General features: G+C 36.9%; 2 protein-coding genes across 3 annotated transcripts; one reads left to right on the forward strand and one right to left on the reverse strand.

The window, feature by feature from the left end:
• Nucleotides 1-2,495: 2,495 nt before the first annotated feature.
• LOC126796821 (zinc finger BED domain-containing protein RICESLEEPER 3-like) lies at nt 2,496-5,345 on the reverse strand. The gene is made up of 6 exons (XM_050523547.1): nt 5,261-5,345; nt 3,540-5,175; nt 3,046-3,353; nt 2,835-2,901; nt 2,723-2,741; nt 2,496-2,606 (listed from the first exon to the last, which is right to left on the reverse strand). Exons 1-6 carry the CDS (start codon nt 5,343-5,345, stop codon nt 2,496-2,498), a joined length of 2,226 nt encoding a protein of 741 aa, XP_050379504.1.
• Nucleotides 5,346-13,311: 7,966 nt separating this feature from the next.
• Nucleotides 13,312-16,873, forward strand: LOC126799296 (tryptophan N-monooxygenase CYP79A68-like). Of its 2 annotated transcripts, XM_050526467.1 has the most exons (3): nt 13,312-13,746; nt 13,852-14,441; nt 16,105-16,873. In XM_050526467.1, the coding sequence occupies exons 1-3, from the start codon at nt 13,383-13,385 to the stop codon at nt 16,732-16,734; spliced, it is 1,584 nt and encodes a 527-aa protein (XP_050382424.1). In that variant the 5' UTR covers nt 13,312-13,382; the 3' UTR covers nt 16,735-16,873. The 2 variants fall into 2 exon arrangements, with proteins under 2 accessions (XP_050382424.1, XP_050382425.1); XM_050526468.1 differs by lacking the exon at nt 13,312-13,746 and having other exon boundaries at nt 14,306-14,441; nt 16,124-16,873.
• Nucleotides 16,874-18,578: the final 1,705 nt, after the last annotated feature.

The raw sequence follows: 18,578 nt of genomic DNA on the forward strand, positions 1-18,578 counted from the left end.
CACGCAAGTCTCCGCATCAAAGCCTTCAAGATTGCTCCCCCCCCCCGCCGGCGTATATTCACGCAAGATACGCGAACTTCACAAGTAAAGTCTTCGCTCAAGAGAAGCTACTCTCGTCATCTCCACACCTTCAAAGGTAAATTTTTCATTAACGTTCCCGCTTTTGAACATATATATATAAATTATCGGGCGCTATTAGCCTTCTTCATGTCTTTTTTCCGGCCTTTCTTATAACGCCGATGACAATAAAGAGGGATATGATTCCCCTCTTGGTCGACGTTTTTCGTGTGACGGTCCTGGGAGTCACGTTATTATTTAAAGGAAAAAAATCGATTTCGTGTGGTTGTCTGAGTACACCGCTGTTTTGGGTGCGATCATGAGAATCGCCGATATGCATCGATTATTTTGTGAGCACATACATCACAACCCTTCTAATTCCGGTTACATACTTGTATAGTTTCGATTATTTGAAACCTATACAACACTCGTTTCTTATGGATGCGTCGGCATCGCGACTATTATTTGAATGTTTGAGTTTTCTTAAACTCATGTCTATAAAGGAGAATCTCAAAGTCGACGTACTCATTTATTTGAGATGAAATCCATTACTCTGAAGTAACATTATTTGCTGACAAAAGATCTCAAAAATAGCAAATTATATGGGACACACTTAAAATGATTCAATAAACGTCTATGACGTTGTATTACCAAAGTTGACCTTGATGAATGCTACACATCCAAGAAACACATGCCATTTTTTGGCACTTGTATCTATTTATTGAGGGAACTTTAGAGATGAAAATGTAACATTCTTCCATTCTCAAGTAAATAAATTTTTGAGCCTCAAGCTAAGACTCCGCCCGATCTGATATGCAAGATTTTGTTACTACAGACTTTTGATTAGTCAATCTATTTTGACTATGTTTTATAGTTTACAAGTATGACGTTGGCATTGCCAAGTTTCTTGCTCGACTTTAGCTTAAGTTGTCTATTGGAATTGGAAGCTTAGTTGTGTTGTATTAAATATTGGCATATTCAATAAAATTTCTCGTATTCCTTGTTTACAAGATGATCTCGTGAGAATTTTATTTTGCCTTGACTTAGCATGAATGGTCAACGTTTTCAACTCCATGGTTTTTAAATTGGCCACTTTTGGGTTACATGGGACCCCAATAGCACTGCATTGTGAATTTGAACCTTAAAATTTGGAAAACGGACCTTGGAACGTCAAAATTGACGTCGTTTTTTCCGGTAGTTTTTACTGCCACATTTTTTAAAGTCCAAATATCACCCGGTTTTGAGTTATTTTGACATGGGTTTCTGGTTAATTTTCCGATTTTTCTCCAAGTCATTTCATAGCTCAAACGATGTTATTATTATTGGTGACCACCCGCACCAATTGGATGGTTTTTACCACCCTAATTGTTTGGTATTCAACTGCTCCAATACCATGTTTTTCCAACTCTTAAGTTGAAGAATGTAGTTTTATTACCATGTGATACATTCGATGGGATTGGACTTTGTTTTAATACCTCTTCTTACAATATTCTACGGTGTATTTTCTAAAGAAGTTCACCGTGTTGTTGACTCTCTTAATTTTATTTTGAGAATGTCCCATCGTGAAATCGAGTGTCTTGCTAATTGCGTAACCACCCACACTGTTCTACAACGTAGGTAGTTGTTTTACGGATCTCGTGCGAAGATGTTTTATATATTCGTGCCTTGCTAAGTTTTCAAAGGCCCTACATGCCACTGATGAATTGTCATCTTGATATTTGTGTTAAGAATGGAGAGGAATAAATATGTCAGATTTAATTGACAATAGTTTTTTAAAACTTCGGCAGTAGCTTTGTTAGCCTATAGCAGTAGATTTATGTAACTCAACATTCTTTGAATCATGGGTTCAGTTTTGCTGTCTTCTTAGTTTTGACATGATCCTTTTTGGTCATTTTGAACGAGATATGATGATTCGAGTTCTTTGAAATTCACATGATCATCTATTTTTCATGTTCACGAAGCGATTGGAAAACCACCTCACCCGTGCTCCACACGGTGAGGTCGTGCCTATCCGTGCCAAGCACGGTCAGGCGAGCTTGCCCATCTCGGCTAGGGCTGGCATGGTACGGTAAACAAAATTTTATTACCATTACCAACCACCAAAGTCGGTATACCGACATGTTGGTACGGTACGGTACATGTTGGTACGGTTGGGCTTTTACCAACATTAAATTGGGCCAGTTTTTTCATGAAAAATAAGACCTGACCCAAATCTTTTAGGGGTTTCCTGCTATGAAATAATCAACAAAGAGTTATAAAACCAATTTAACAAGGTTCATACAAGTGAATCATACAACATTACAACCACAAAATCACAAATACAGTTCAAAACTTCAAATTGTTCAATAACACATTAACAAATCACAAACATAGTTGAGAACAAGCTGTTGGACTGCTGGACTACTGCAAGGCTGCAGGTTGCTTATCTGCCTAGATGCCTAGTCATCCAACCATCCCTTGTAGTTCACTAGTTCTTCAGTTCTTCTGCCATTAACAAACAAGAAAACACAAAACTGAGAGAAAGGTGTAGTATGCAGCAAGCCAACAACCTATAGTATGCAGCAATGCAATAATTTAGCAGCTAATTAACACCCAGATGGTGAAACACTGAAACATGATGAGCTGTGAATGAAGACACTAATGGCAGCTAATCAATCTTTCATACAGTGACCCCAATTGTAGCCCTAGTTCAAGACCCACAGAACTATAAAGAAAAACAAAACAACCATATGAAAAATGGATCACAAACCTCAATTGACTGCTACACACTATTTTGCCCAAAACTTCCAATAAGCTCTATTGGGGTTGGTGCCTCAAAAACTTGACCATCATTGAAACCACTTTCTGTAAAAAAAAAACCAAATTCACATAGTTATAAAATAATAATAATAATAATAATAATAATAATAATAATAATAATAATAATAATAATAATAATAATAAGGTATGATATTTCATATCAATTCACAATGTAAAAAGTCTAGTTACCTCTCTCAAGTTCTTCTAACTCATAGTAAAATTTTAGGTCTTCTTCAGTAGGATCCCTGTATAGGTTTGGTGGATCGGCCCTTAGCCAATCACTAGTGCACACAAGGGCCTCCACCATTCTCGGTGTCAATGATGCTCTAAAAGGATCAACAACTCTATCACGTAAACTAAATGCATTTTCAGATGCCACTGTTGAGCAAGGAATAGCAAATATATCCTTGGCCAGCTTTGATAGCACTGGATAGGTTGCCTCATTGCCTTTCCACCACTTAGCAATTTCAAAACCCTTAGATAGAAGGTTGACATATCTATCAGATAAGTACTGATCAACTTAATTTCTTATGCACAAAGATTGCTCAGCCACCCTCTCCCTAGCTATCTCCCTGCTAACTTCATCGAGTTCATCCAAATCTTCAATTTCCATTTCAGCCATATCACTACTAGAAGCATGCCCAATCATATCAATATTTTCTTCACCTTTATATTAATTATACATCTTCATCAAGACCTTCTTCAAGTCAGCTTCTATGGATTCAATTACTTGGGGACTTGTTTTTACTTTTTTCATTGGCACTTTAGCCCATTGCAACTTGTATCTTGGGTCCAAAACATTAGCTATCATGACAACCTTGTTCACCACCTCAAAGCTGCCCCAATACTTGTCAAACTTAGCCTTCATAGACAAAGCAACTTTCTTCAAAACCGGATCAGGAGAGTCACAAGCCTTGTCAATCTCAGTCTGCAATGTAATCATCTCCACAAATAATATGTTTGTAGTCACTGATTTCCATGCACTCAACTTAATAGTAGCTTCATAAAATTTCTTCAAAAACAAACAAAACGATTCAGCATCCCTCCAGTTTTCATAATTCGGTGGTCCAATCTTATCCTCAAAATAGCTTCTAAATAAAGCATCTTCTTCTGCCATCCTCCCAAAAACAGCTTCATATTTCAAAGCAGCTTGCAGCATAAGAAATGTGTTGTTCCATCTTGTTATAACATCTAATGGAACATTTGCATTAGCCATGCATTGCTCCAAACCAGCAAACTCCCTAAACTTATCAAGCCTAGCAGATGAGCTCCTAACATACTTTGCACAATTCCATATTGTTGTAATCCCCTTTTCCAATTCCTTCAAACCATCCTTAACCAAAGTCTTGTAACCCTTCAACCTTCTCTTCATGTATTGCACTGCCACATCATTAGCAGATGTATTATCGATAGTGATGGAAAACACTTTTGAGATCTCCCATTGCCTCAAACATTGCTCCACCGCTCTACCAATATCATCACCTTTGTGACTGACAATTGGACAAAAGTTTATGATTCTTTTGTGCAATTTCCAGTCAACATCCATAAAATGAGCTGTAACAACCATGTAGTTGATGTTTTGTATCGATGTCCAAGTGTCTGCGGTGATTGAAATCCTTGTGTCTGATGCCTTCAAGCCATTCAACAAAATTGTCTTCTTATGATTAAATTTATCTAATACACTCTTGGCAACCTGCCTTCTATTTAATATAATCCAATGCGGTTGTAATTCATTAACAAAAGCCTTCAAACCATCATTCTCCACATGCCTAAAGGGTAGTTCATCCTTTATTATCATCTCTATACACAGATCATTAATCCTCTGTTTGTTAAACCTATGAGGTTTTCCTCCAGACACATTATTTAAGTTTAGCTTGGCATGTTTAGAATCAGATTCAGAAGTTTGCTTGTTTGCTTCGCCATACATTTGGTGTGACTCACATTTCCTCACATGGTTCCACATTGAACTTGTCCCATTTCTCCTAACTGCACACAATACCTCAGTACCACAAGTGTTGCAGGTGCACCATTCCAGATCTACTTCACCATTTGGTGCCCTACATCGAGTAAAGAATTCCCAAAGACGACTTTTGTTCACAGGTTCTTTTATTTTTCTTCCACAAGAAGGATGTGAGCTACTTTCTGGTTGAGATTCATGTTGAGGTTCAGGGGCAGGGGTAGGAGGAGGAGGGCGTGGAGGTAGTTCAGGGGCAGGGGGAGGTCCTAATAGGGATATGTTTCTGTGTTCCTCTACATGTGCGGTCGATTGAACAGATGGAGATGAGCTACTAGTTCTACTATGAGACAATGTTGTATCCACTATGAAAATTGAAAAACAAAAAACAATAAAAATCCAAACCCTTTGAACAAAAGTACAAAACATAAATTGAGAAAGAGATAGCACCTTGTGCGCCAGTGCCCCTCCCTTGCATGCCTTGCCTACCCCTCCCTAATGCGCTTCCGATCATCCTAATCCTTTGGCGACCCATCCTCGATCTATAATTCACACACAGAAATAAGGAGAGTTATCGAGCTCAAAAACCTAGAAATCTAGAAAGAGGGAGAGTTATCTAAGAGAGAATCAAATTAAAGCTCAAATCAAAGCTCAAATCGAAGTTCAATTACCTGTGCGAGAGAAGTCGAGAGAGGTCGAGCTTGTCTGAGGTCAGCGACGAGCTTGTCTGAGAGAGATGGAAGAGATCTGGTCGGAGATCGAAGAGAATTAAGAGAATCGAGAGAGATCGAGAGACTAGAGAGGCAGCGACTTAGAGTGGTTGATCTCGAGAGGAAGCGACGGAGACGGCTGAGAGTGGTCGAGCTTGAGAGTAAGCGAGAGTGAGAGTAGGAACCAGAGAGGGCTGAGAGACAGAGAGAGTGAGAGGCGCTGAAGGCTGAAGCTGCGAATGAGGTATGACTGTATGAGGAAATTAACTGTCGGTACAGTAATTACCGTGGTAATGAAAATCTATTACCGTACCATACCGCCAGGTCTATAATTGGTACGGTAACCAACCGCAAAAGTCGGTAACCGACTATGTCAGTTACCAATTTAATTGGCTTGGTTGGTTTTGCGGTAATCGCGGTAAATTCTCAAACCATGCCAGCCCTACTCTCGGCGGCTCCATAGCATTCAGGCTGTTGGTGGCGGCATCCCCTCCTTCACATGAGCTTGTGATGCCTCCCGTGTTTTCTAATGCATCTATGAAAATCTCGGATGCCCATTGCTCATTTTACAAAGCTTGTTCTCTTGATAGATTTCAAAGAAGTCCTTATTTGCTAAGGCTCTAACCGAGAACATTCCATTCTTACAAAGTATTTAAGGTGACATTCGTGGACCATATCCAACTGAATTTGGACATTTTTCGGTATTTTAATGGTATAGGTTAAGAGCATCGACGCGTTGGTCACACGTCGCTTTACTTTCCACATTGAACGTTGTATTTACTAAAGTTTTTAGCTATGATCATCATACTAAGGGCTCACCACCTTTCCCATCCTCTCAAATCTATTTGATTGGATACTGTTGGAGAGTTCACCTCCACGAATTTGATGATTTCGTTTTGCATGTCTACTGGGATCGTCGTTGAACATATTATTCCTCATGTTCATTCACTGCCGGTATTTGCTTGGAGATATGTAATGATGTTGCATGCAGCGATACTTATTCGTTTCAGACCCACAACTCACCAAGCGTTTATTGCGTACAGACGGTTACTGGATACGATCCCAACGTTCTTTTCATTGATGCCTATTTGGTGACGTTGTTAATGTGCCTCCATTTTCATATCTCAGATGGGTCTACTTGAAACGCTTAAGTATTTTGGTTGGTTATGATTTATGAATCACCAACACTTGTCCGATATTTCCAATCTACAACCGTGGATATCTATCCTGCGATATTAGCAGATAGTCACTTTGATGAGACATACTTCCCGTCGTTAGGGGGAGATATGAATACTCTCATTCCGGTTTTAACGCCAAGAATTATCGTGGTATGACACTATGTCTCATAAAGATCTCGCACTACTCAAAGTGAGCAAATGTGCAACGCATTATCGACCTCCAGAAAGTCAAAGATTCGATGCTCAATGACTTTACCGATATTGCGAAAGTGACGAGATCGCACATAAATGTTGTGATGTGATGGTAAGGTTGGAACTCTCAGAATATGGGAGAATTTCATATGACCTGGTCCTAGCACCGTTGACACCATTCCTGATAGTGGGAAGGAAGCTGGCGATGACACCATCGTACGCTGTGGTGTTGTCGGCGCCCGTGGTATTGCACCACAAAACAAGGGCGGCAAACGCAAAGATAGACTGGTAATGGTCATAGTTTCAGTCTTGGCTCCTACGTAGATAAGGGGGAGACCATTATTCTTTGGAATCAAAAACTAGAAAGAAGCGAGGTGCGTAGGCACAAGTATTTCGCCCATCATCAAGAGATATTCTCTGAACATGTGTATCAACTAAGTTTTTGTGGGACACTACATACTCCTTTTGTTAATGTTAGAGAAGAATAGAAATCTCACAAATTGATCGTATACAGTGCGCGAATGTGTTTAATAGATTTATCTCCCATGATTGATGATGTATTTGCTTATGCTCTTATTCCGTTGTAAAGTATTAACGACGAGCAACTTGACCGAAGTGGAAAGAATCAATACAGACTGAACTAGACTTATTATGTTAGTCATTGTTCGTAAGTGTAATGAGAATGGTGAAGTCATGCGATATTTGCAATACCTATAGCCAATGGTCTAAATAACGGTTATCGGCATCGTATCGGTTTTGTAAAATAAGGATATAACGGGGATATATCGAGACATATCGGATTATATCGGATTTATCGTTTTTGCTAATTTTTAATTAAATTTAATATAATTATAAAAATATACATCAAAATATACCAAATAAACTTGAGAAATTAAAACTTATAGAAGTATATCTACTAAATAAACTTCATAAAAAAATTATTTAATTATTTTGACAATTAAAATACATAAATAATATTAATTAATAAAAATAAAGGTGATCATTCATCATAAACTCTCTCGTCATTGAATGTTATCAACGAAACTTTCATTTTTTTTAAATTATTTTTTCAAAACGACGTGGTTTTAAAAAAATATTTTAAGAAAGGGCACCGATATATCGGGTCAAACAAAGATGATCATTCATCATAAACGCTCTCGTCATTGAATGTTATCAACAAAATTTTCATTTTCTTTAAATTATTTTTTCAAAACAACGTGGTTTTAAAAAAAAAATATTTTAAAAAAAGGGCACCGATATATCGGGTCAAACTCGGTTTGACCCGATATATTGTCATTTGACTTGATTTTTCGGGTTGACCGATATAATAGACCGATAAGCAACTTATCGTATCGTTTTCTTAATATTAGAGATATATCGGGGATATATCGAGGATATATCGGGATATTTAGAACATTGCCTATAGCGCATAGATTGTCTCATTATGCTAGTATTGGCTACGATGAGTCATATTCTCTCGTAATGGTCATAATTGCTTTCCGCTAATTAATCAGTAGTAGTGTCCATGAAAACTGATTTGCACCATATGATAGTGGTCATTGCATATATGTAAAGGGATCTTGACATAGATATGAGAGTGCCTAAGAGACTTTAAATGCCTCCAGACCACGGAGAGCTTATGTAACCAGATTGCGACATTCGAGAGAACGTAGTACAATCGGTTGCAAGAACTCATACCCATATGTGTTCATATGAAAGCTAATTCTTGATTCTCGATTTTGTCTAAGTACTGATGATGAAGAGATTCAATGAGCTATGGATTCATACATGTAAGTGTTGTTAGGACACTATTGCTTTCATTATGATGTGATTAACTGTGCGCCTATGCATCGTCATTGGACTTGCATTGCTCATTTGACATGGGTTTAGTTTTACACTTAGTGAACCAACAAAAATCCTATCCACACCAACACCTCTAGCAGCTCTAGCAACATCAACGTACGCCTTGGTGTAGCAGTCGACACTGGTAGCGTAGAGGATGCGTACGGTTCCGTCTCAGACCAAAATCAGTCATTCATTGGTACATTCCCCCATTCCTTTGTGAAAGACACATTGAATGTGACAAATCAGAATTTTTCCATTTTCGTAGGTCAACTTCAACGAGACCTAAAAGACAGCTCGCTCAATGAAATATAGTGAATTTGGTACGTTTGAAAGGTTTATGTGTCTACTTTCCAGAACACCTACCATTAGTTCATACTTTCTAGGAACACCAACCATTGTGCTCTTTTTCCCTTCGATCAAGCTTTTGTTTTTACCCAAGAGGTTTTTATTTTACTTGACAAGGTTTTTACCGAGGCAACGATGTGTGCACCATGCAACCTAGGCATGCGACACAAGAGGGAGTGTTCCGGGAGAATTACTATCATACCCTTGTGTGTGTCTTAGCCTAATAGGTTTCATGTTAGGAGATAGATTATCCTTTCTGTAATAGATTAGGACTCTGAATCATACGAGATTGTAGTTTTGTAATGCCTATATATATGCCCGCATATCATTCAATAAAGATACAGTTTTTCATCCTGCAACATAGGTATATATATAGTATATTACCCCATACAAGAAAAAAACATCTAACCTTAGCAGTGGTAGCAAGCCTCCATGAAGCCAAAAAAAAAAAGAGTTTTCTCTTCTTTCTTTACGCTGAAGCCTCCATCAATCTTTAGGTCTCTAATCTCTACTTCTCTAGTCTCTACCTCTTCTAAATCTCTTTTCAGATTTCAGACATCAGAGCCATCTCATATCCTCTTTTATTAGTAAACATTTTGGTCTTTTGAGATTATTTTTGTCCGCCATTGTTGGATGTGGGAGGTGAGTGTGAGAGGAATGAAACGTTTAAGTGCCTTGTTTCTTTAGTTCGGCTCAACTTGACTGGAGTTTCTCTACGTATTTCTTATTCTAGATTCTTGAATTATAATTTTTCTTATATGTGCTCCGATTGATTTAAAGATTTTTTATTATCTCTAATTTTTCAGGTTGTTCCAAACCTCATAAAAAATGTCTCTTTGTAAAAGCTAGTCTAGACAATATTTGGATCCTGATCCGCCTCTAGTACCATCTCTCTCTCTATGTTTTCTTTTGCTCAACACAAAGGTGACGACGAAGAATAGAGAGAGAAAACTAGAGAGGAGGGTAAAAGAGGGAAAATTGGTGCAAGAATTTAATTATGTATATTCTAATTGTTCATAGAAGATAGTGGGAAACCAGGTGTCACAAGCACACTCGTCGGTGTTCGAACACCGAAAAAATGAAAGGTGTTCGGTTATAAGCTATGATTCGTGATGTTTTATTTTATGATGATATGTTTGGGCATACTTGATGTTCAAGGCCGGAAACATGGCAATAATCGCCGTGAATCCGACTTAGCAAATAACCAACACGTTGAATAGACGTGTTGACCATTTACTAACCCAAACCCACAAGGCTGAAATGTAAGAATTAAATAGCTTGAACAGTGTAGATGGAAATGAGTTGACAATTTACAAACAAACAACCCATTCAAAATTTATGGAAGGTGGCATGAGACCTAAGGATATAAGAAAATAAACTTGCATAGTTGATTGGTTCCTTCACAAAAGTTAGGATTTGAAAGTCCCGCTCAGAATTCGTTGTGTCTTCCCAGAAACAAGGATGCAACCCAACAAATTATCTTATAACATTTCGGAGCATAAAGAAAATAATTATACCATCGAGCAAACAAATGACTCTTTGGAGGTGAACTCGATCAATAAACCATGAACGTTGAACAAAGAATGTTATGTGTTGCCTCATCTAACTTCAGGATCAGCTCCTCTAAGTTCGAACTAAGGTACCTGAAAATGTAAGGGTGAGCACTCGTCCTCGCTAACCCGGAAAGGGTCGAACTCAACTGAAACATGTTTGAAAACTAGAAAATGTGGTAATGCTCATATGTAAAACATATTCAGAGCGCTCAAGTAATAATAAAAGATAGAAACTAAGAATGTTTTGCTTTTGGCAGAAACTCATATGAAAATATGCTAACATCAAAATAGATAGAATATTTTGAGAATAATAATCCGCGTAATTTTTAGTAATTTGGACCGAGCCTAGTGACTAGGAGGGAATAGTGTCACCCCTTAAGTCGAGGACAACTACCCTTATTGCTAATAATAACAATAAGTGAGCGAGAGTGTCTATTTAAGACAATACCCTAAAGTAAAATATAGTGCGCAATGTAAAATGATAATAGGGTATTGCCTCTCCGGAGGTTTACGGTTATCGACACCGAGGGTGTCCCTATTTCTAGGTTCTCATTCACTCTTTGGGGGGTCTACTCAAGAAATATAATATATGAATGAAGTCTAGCCTTGGTAAAATAGTAAATATGAATTATGTAAATCCTAAGGCATAGACTAAAATGCGGATATAGACATAAAACACAAGAAATAGAAACAAATAGAACATTACACGAATTGGAAAAGACTGAACTTGAAGAGAGCGGCTCACCCTAACAGGCGGCTCCGCTTACCTGATATAGCAACGTCGAACTTCGATCCATGACTTCCAAAAGCGATGAAGTCTTGAATTTCGTTTGATAAAAGGGTTAGTCGTTTAAACGATTCGACTACAAAAATATGACGATTATCATGGTCGAATTGTCCTTCTCCTGATTTGACCATGAGAAGTCCAAGGTTGACTTGGTGTTGACCAAGTCATTCCTAGTATAACCAAGAATTAGACCGAGTTGACCAAAGTCGATCAAAACCCGAGAAACGTGATAATCATTAAATTTAATGTCTGTTTGATGTTAAATAACTATCAGAAAATCCATAGCATTCGATATCACAACAGGAGGGCTATTAACATATTTCAGACACATTTCTAAATTAACAAGTTCTCGATTTCCGAACTGGGTGGAAATCAGAATTAACGTTTAATCGTAACATGACGTTACGTTATTTGTCGCCATATTTTAAAGTTAGGTTTTGCTTAAAATAACTCAAGGTTAAAAGTAAAACATTAGAAGTAATTTATAAAACCATAAAAAGGTTATTTAGGTAAAACAATTTACAGTAAAAAAGTAAACAGTAAAAAGGTGAGGGAGAGAGCTGAAGGAAAAATGAGATGGACTGAGGGAGTGGGCTATACATAAAGCCTAGGATATGGACGGCTCAAATTTGAGGAGAGTAAAAATCAAGAGATCTAATGGTTAGCAATATAAGTTAGTAAAAAAGATTTTCTGAAATAAAACCAAATTGTAAAAACTCTGAAAATAATTTTTAAAACAAGTTAAAACTTTGTAAAATAGTATAAAATAAATTGGGCAACGGAAAAATATTACGAAAATATTTCCGCGCTCATGGTGACGTATAGTCTAATATCAAAGTGTTAAACTACTAACTCGACATTTCAAAAAAATGTCGAGACGTTGCGTCCTAAATGTCGGAAAATAACAGGGTATTACACTCGAGGTACAGAATGAGAGGGTATAACTGTATAGGTGATGAAAAAAATAAGAGCAGACGCACTTGAACTCTTGTTTCATGCTTGCTTTGACACGACCCACTCCAAATATTACCTTAATACTTAGAGTAAGTCGTATAGACCACTATTTAAGGAGGTGTACCAAAAATTTCAGCAGTCTCTTTTGAAAGTGGTCAACCCTACATGCATAAAAGGATACTTCTATAAACTCAGGACCAACCTCAACATATGGAGCCTCCGGGCTCCCAATTCATCTATCAAACTCCACTATTAACAATGTTAAAAGAGACCTATTATTCTATCGATCTATGTTATCCCACAGAGTATCAGAGCAATAAATACAAAGAACAACCTTTTAGCGGAAGTGGCCTGATTGACTATGACTCAGCTTCAGGTACATTTAACTTCCTCTGGCTTTTCCTACAAATTGGGAGATAGAAACCGAAAAGAATAGGGGAAAGTATTTAAAACGAAAACTAAGTGAGTGGACGAAGATCAAATATTAAACAAAATAAATAATTATACTTCCCCATTTTTATATTAAGGAAATCCAATGCATGGACATGTTATTAAAATTCTTTAATTAATAATTATTCTCACAAAATCGGATTAGTCTCCGCTCGTCAGAATAATATTAACAAATATAATGATGGAAAATAGACTAGCACCACTAGTCAAATAAATTGATTAAGAGTAATTAAGGCAAAATAGACTAACGCCTACATGCGCAAAATGTGCTAGTCAAATAATTGATTAAGAGTAATTAAGACAAAATAGACTAACGCCTACATGTGCAAAATGTTCAAAATGTTCAAAATGTTGGCAAGAAGTCTGGAATCCCGGACCACCAAACGTATCGTGGCATCATTGTTGGCCACACAACTTACCAAGGTAACATCACTATATAATGTGTGGCGTCTCTCGTTTAAATTACACATTCATCTAATACAAGATATTGATCACCTTCGTCTTCCTCTCCTTATTCAGTTATTCTTACTCTGTTCATCATAGCACTGATAAGCCATCATGATTCCTACGATTGCGCCATTGCTAATCCTTGCCTTATCCATCGTCTTTAGCTTTCTTATCCGTAAAAGATTGCGAGTAGTACACCCACCAGTTCCCCCTCTCCCTCCTGGACCAAATCCATGGCCAATCATTGGATGTGTACCAGAGATGTGGAGGAACAAACCAGCATATAGATGGATACATGATATTCTAAAACAGGTCAACACTGACATTGCATGTGTGCGATTAGGAAGTGTTCATGTGATCGCAGTTAAATCACCTGAAATTGCCAGAGAATTTTTAAAAAAACACGATGCAAATTTCGCATCAAGACCAATTACTATGGCTACTCACCTCATAAGTAGTGGGTACTTGACAACAGGTGCAGTGGATAAAGAGTGAAGTTCAATAAAAATTATATATTCTCTATCTTGCATGCATGTACATTGATATCAATCTTTACTACTTCATACTTCTTGGTGGACAGGTGTTGTACCTATGGGACATCAATGGAAGAAAATGAGAAGAATTTTGATTGCCGACGTGTTTAATCAATCAAGACTAAGGTGGCTACTAGATAAGAGAAACATTGAAGCAGATAATCTTATGAAATTCCTCTACTGTCAGTGCTCGAAAACCGACAATGGATGGGTGGTGAATGTGAGAACTGCAGCTCAACATTACTCGGCAAATGTGATGAGAAGGATGTTCTTCAACACGAGGTACTTTGGCAAAGGTAGACAGGATGGAGGACCTGGACTGGAAGAAGAAAGACACGTCTCTGCGCTTTTCACAATAGTCTTGCATGTTTATGCATTTTGTGTATCGGATTACCTTCCATGGTTGAGACCTTTCGACATAGATGGACATGAGAAAAAGGTGAGGGATGCTTTGAGAACTATCAAGCAATATCAAGATCCTATTATAGACGAGAGAGTAGCAAAGTGGAGGTCCTCTTATCAAGAAAAGAGGATCGAGGAGCCTGTAGAGGAGGACCTGCTTGATGTTTTTATCTTACTTAAAGATGAAAATGGAAATCCTCTACTATCAGCTGAAGAAATTAAAGCACAAATCACAGTAACATGGTTTTCATATTATATATATGTATATACACGTGTGTGTATATATATACATATTCTCTCATCTAATTTATTCATTGGGGCAAATTTTCTTAATTTTTTAGATTATATATTTCGATTATATCCTAAAAGCTATATATATATATATAATGATATGATCAACTCCACAAAGTTTCACCTCATTTTTGCAATTATTAAGCGGTATTGAAACTATATTAGATCTATGAATGAACTGAGTTTGTCCAATTAAATCTAAATTTGTATACATCCACAACTTTTAAGATCATGCTCTGTCTTAAACGTGATGATTCCACTTATAAGTCGTAGAATTATATATTATAAAAAAATATAATATTAAAACAAGTGTTGTCATATGCTGTACCCAGTCAATCATATTACGCCACGGTATAATTAACATGCACGCGGTGAAAATGACAAAAGTTTATTTACACATAAGAACCAATCAGAAACAATCACAGTAAAAACTGAACCAATAACATTAAATGAGTATGTCACGTGGGATATGTGACGGATATATATAATAATTATCTAAAATTGATACTTAATTTCAACGTTATTTTTCATCAACTTACAGCTAAACATCTATAAATTTATGACCTTAGGATCGATAAGAATTATTAATTGGATAAAAAAATATTTATGACATAGTTTGATTACAATGTTTTTGCTGAGAAAGTAGTTTGACTAGCTATTATGTCTATTTTCAGATGGATTACTAATTTGGCCCTTTCTAATTCTCTTGTACTTATTTAATTTTCAAATTTTTAAAAGATGCCTAAAAGTAACTTCAAATTGGAAAATTTGGAATTAATTTCCTTGATTTGTATATTTTATTTTTTTAATAGTTGATCAATTATTTAGTGATATTTTTTAAGATTTAAATAATTAATAATTACTTTTTATATTCGTTGAAACAAAAAAAAAGTATGAAGAAATATTATTTTTAGCGAGATTCCTAGCAATTTATATTTGTCTTGAGTCAAGAGTGGAGATCATTATTATTTAATTGAGGTCGTTAATCTATAAATATTCATTGATTGAGATTAAATCATATATAATTAAAAGAAATTAGGTTAGATTACCACTTAAAATGGTCTAATTACGGATTACCCACATTCGCGTTAGAGTCAAATAAGTCCTAAATTAACATAGTAATTGCATCAATTTCATATGATAACACTGAAGAAATACACAACTAAGGATCCACGGAATCACATCTACCCACATTCGTGACCAAACTTAGGACCTAATAACCTAGTTACTTCCAAGATGATGATGCTCTTACCGCTTGGGTCATCTCATTTCGCCGAAAAAATTCTTAAACTGAGTCTATAATATTCTAAGATATAATGGAATATGTTCAATAGCATTAAGATATCTATAATAACTCAAACACTAACCTGTTTTGGAGAACCTTATTTATCATTAGCAAGCTAAGAACTTGTTTTACATTGGAGTGAAACAGGTTCGTGGTCGAGTAAAGGGCATTCATTAATTAGTAATGGTGAACTTTATATACCATTATCCAATTCGTGTTTGTTAAAATGGTAATAACTGTTGTAAAATAAAAGTTTGTACATAAAATGGTAGTAATTCATGTGGACATATATAACTGTGTATCAATGATTTATGATGATTAGGAACTACAACTTGCTACAGTGGACAATCCTTTCAGTATAGCAGAGTGGGGTCTATCAGAAATGCTGAACCAACCTGGGATGCTTATAAAAGCACAAGAGGAACTAAATCGGATTGTGGGAATCGACACACTTGTGCAAGAATCTCACATCCCTCATCTCACTTACATAAGGGCTTGTGCAAGAGAATCACTCAGACTGCATCCAGTTGCACCATTCAATCTCCCCCATGTTTCCATTGCTGATGATATAGTAGCAGGCTATTTCATCCCAAAGGGAAGTAGTGTTGTCCTAAGTCGTTTAGGTCTTGGACGCAACCCCAAAGTCTGGGAAAACCCGTTAAAGTTTGATCCCGAGCGTCATCTTAATGGAGATGCAAGTCAACAGGTGGAGTTGGAAGAACATGAGCTAAGGTTCATTTCATTTACTACTGGAAGGAGAGGTTGCATGGGTGGTATGCTTGGGACTACCATCACTGTGATGCTTTTTGCTAGGCTTCTTCAAGGGTTTACATGGAGCATGCCACCGGAAGTGGATAAGATTGACCTTACTGAAGCTCAAACCCTTTTCAAGCTCAATCCTTTGCATGCACATGTTAAACCTCGCTTACCTGCTGCTATGTACCCGATTTAAGCTGTTCCTAGCATAACAAATAAAACCCTTGGCTAGTTCGTAATTGAAGTCCTAATAGTTGTGCTAAATAAAACTCTCACTAGAGAGAAAGGTTCTCGCTTGTCTTGGGATTATATTCTTCCTCTTCTGCACAAGTTCGTAGTTCTCTTGATGGCGCGTAATGGTTGTCTCTCTTGAAGCTTGTGACCTGCGACGACTGTGTTGTTTGGGACCTCGGTGTGCTTGAAACATGATTGCGCCGCCGCGCGGCTACAGCTATATGATCGGGGCGTAGACCCAACAGCTAGATATCCTTGTTTATTTTCATTAATTCTCTGTTTTAGTGAACTCTGCTCTTTAATGTGCTTCCAGCGAATATATTTACTAAAGTTAATTTCGGCATCCAGGGTTAGTACTGTTCACAATAGCTCTCGATTTAATTACAAAAATACTACTGGGTCAAGTTGGGCTATTGGGTTATCGGGTTGGCTTTTTTCGTTACTTTTCTTAGATCGACAGAGAGGGAGAGAGGGAGAGAGAAAAGGGAGGTGTGTGAAGAAAGAAAGGGGATGTGTCATCTGCTTACAATTCGGTAGAAAGGAGGAGGATTTTATTCGGTGATTGATTTGTGTTATGGTTCTGAATACGCGAGGCTTCCCGATCAAACTCTAGAAGTTATTCATCGCAAAACTTCTAAAGCTGATGTCACCCGAAAATTTGATTGAGGAAGTGTTTTCAGTTCGAGCTCGGGGATTGGGTCCAATTTGGATTTGGGTTTGATTTTACGTTCTTTATAGCCTGCTCTTTATTGACTAGGTTAGAGTTTTCTGATAGATCGGAGGAGATTTGGTTGGACTGTTGCAGGTTTGTAGTTTTTTTTCCTTTCATCCCATTTGATTTTCCTGGTCATTCTTTTTTCATAGTGTTTTCGTTGTAGATTTTTCTTTGCCGGTGATTGAATTTATGTTTGGCTTCTATTGATGTTGTTGTTTGATTTTTTGGGGTCGAATTTTTTTTTTTGGATTTGTGTTTTGCTTAATCCTAGCTTCTATGGATTAAGCTAGGTTATGTGTGATTTTGTGTTTGAATTCGTGTTAATTATATTGAGCTGTGATAAATTACTGTTGATTTTTCGAGTTTCGACATTCAAGTGAGAATTATAATTATGAGTTTAGAGACCTCAGCTTAATCATCCAAGTGATATTTTCAGCGAGTGGAGTCTGCTTGGTGTCTTTACTAGGTTTTAGGGTTGAAACATCACTTTTACAATGCTAATTATAGGGAGGAAATGAATCATGGGAGTGGGTATATGGTTATGCATATTACTTGACATAATTACGATAGCTCAATTGGTGTGACATTATACTATTTCAAACACAGTATTATAATTTCCTTTGCTGACATAATTATAATGGCTTAATGCAGTTACAAATAAGCCAGCCAAAGTAATAGGAATATTATCACACTATTTCCTTAATAACATATCAGGACCCAGTGTTTGGCTTAATCTTAATGCAGTTGGTTCCTTCTATATGAACTCTTATCATAGTTCTCACAGTTGCTTTTATATGTCTAGATTGGGAGGACCTCATTCCTCTTTTGTTATAGAATTATGATAATGTGGTAGGGATTTTAATTCTGTATTTTGTTTTGCAGGCTTTGAAGGTAGTTTTTTGGTGCTAGATTTGAGATAGGGTGGGTTTCTCAAATGTCAGGTTATAGTAGAAGTTGTTTGATGTTGATTTAATTGTGATTTTTATGTTTTGGTCATTTGGTTCATCTATTAACTTGGTGTATGGTTTGATTTTGGATTTATATTAGTTTGATCTTGATATGAGTGTGTTGGAGAGTTCGATAACTGCAAT

Source organism: Argentina anserina, chromosome 6 (genome assembly GCF_933775445.1).
Source record: "Argentina anserina chromosome 6, drPotAnse1.1, whole genome shotgun sequence".
In the NCBI taxonomy this organism is placed as follows: Eukaryota; Viridiplantae; Streptophyta; class Magnoliopsida; order Rosales; family Rosaceae; genus Argentina; species Argentina anserina.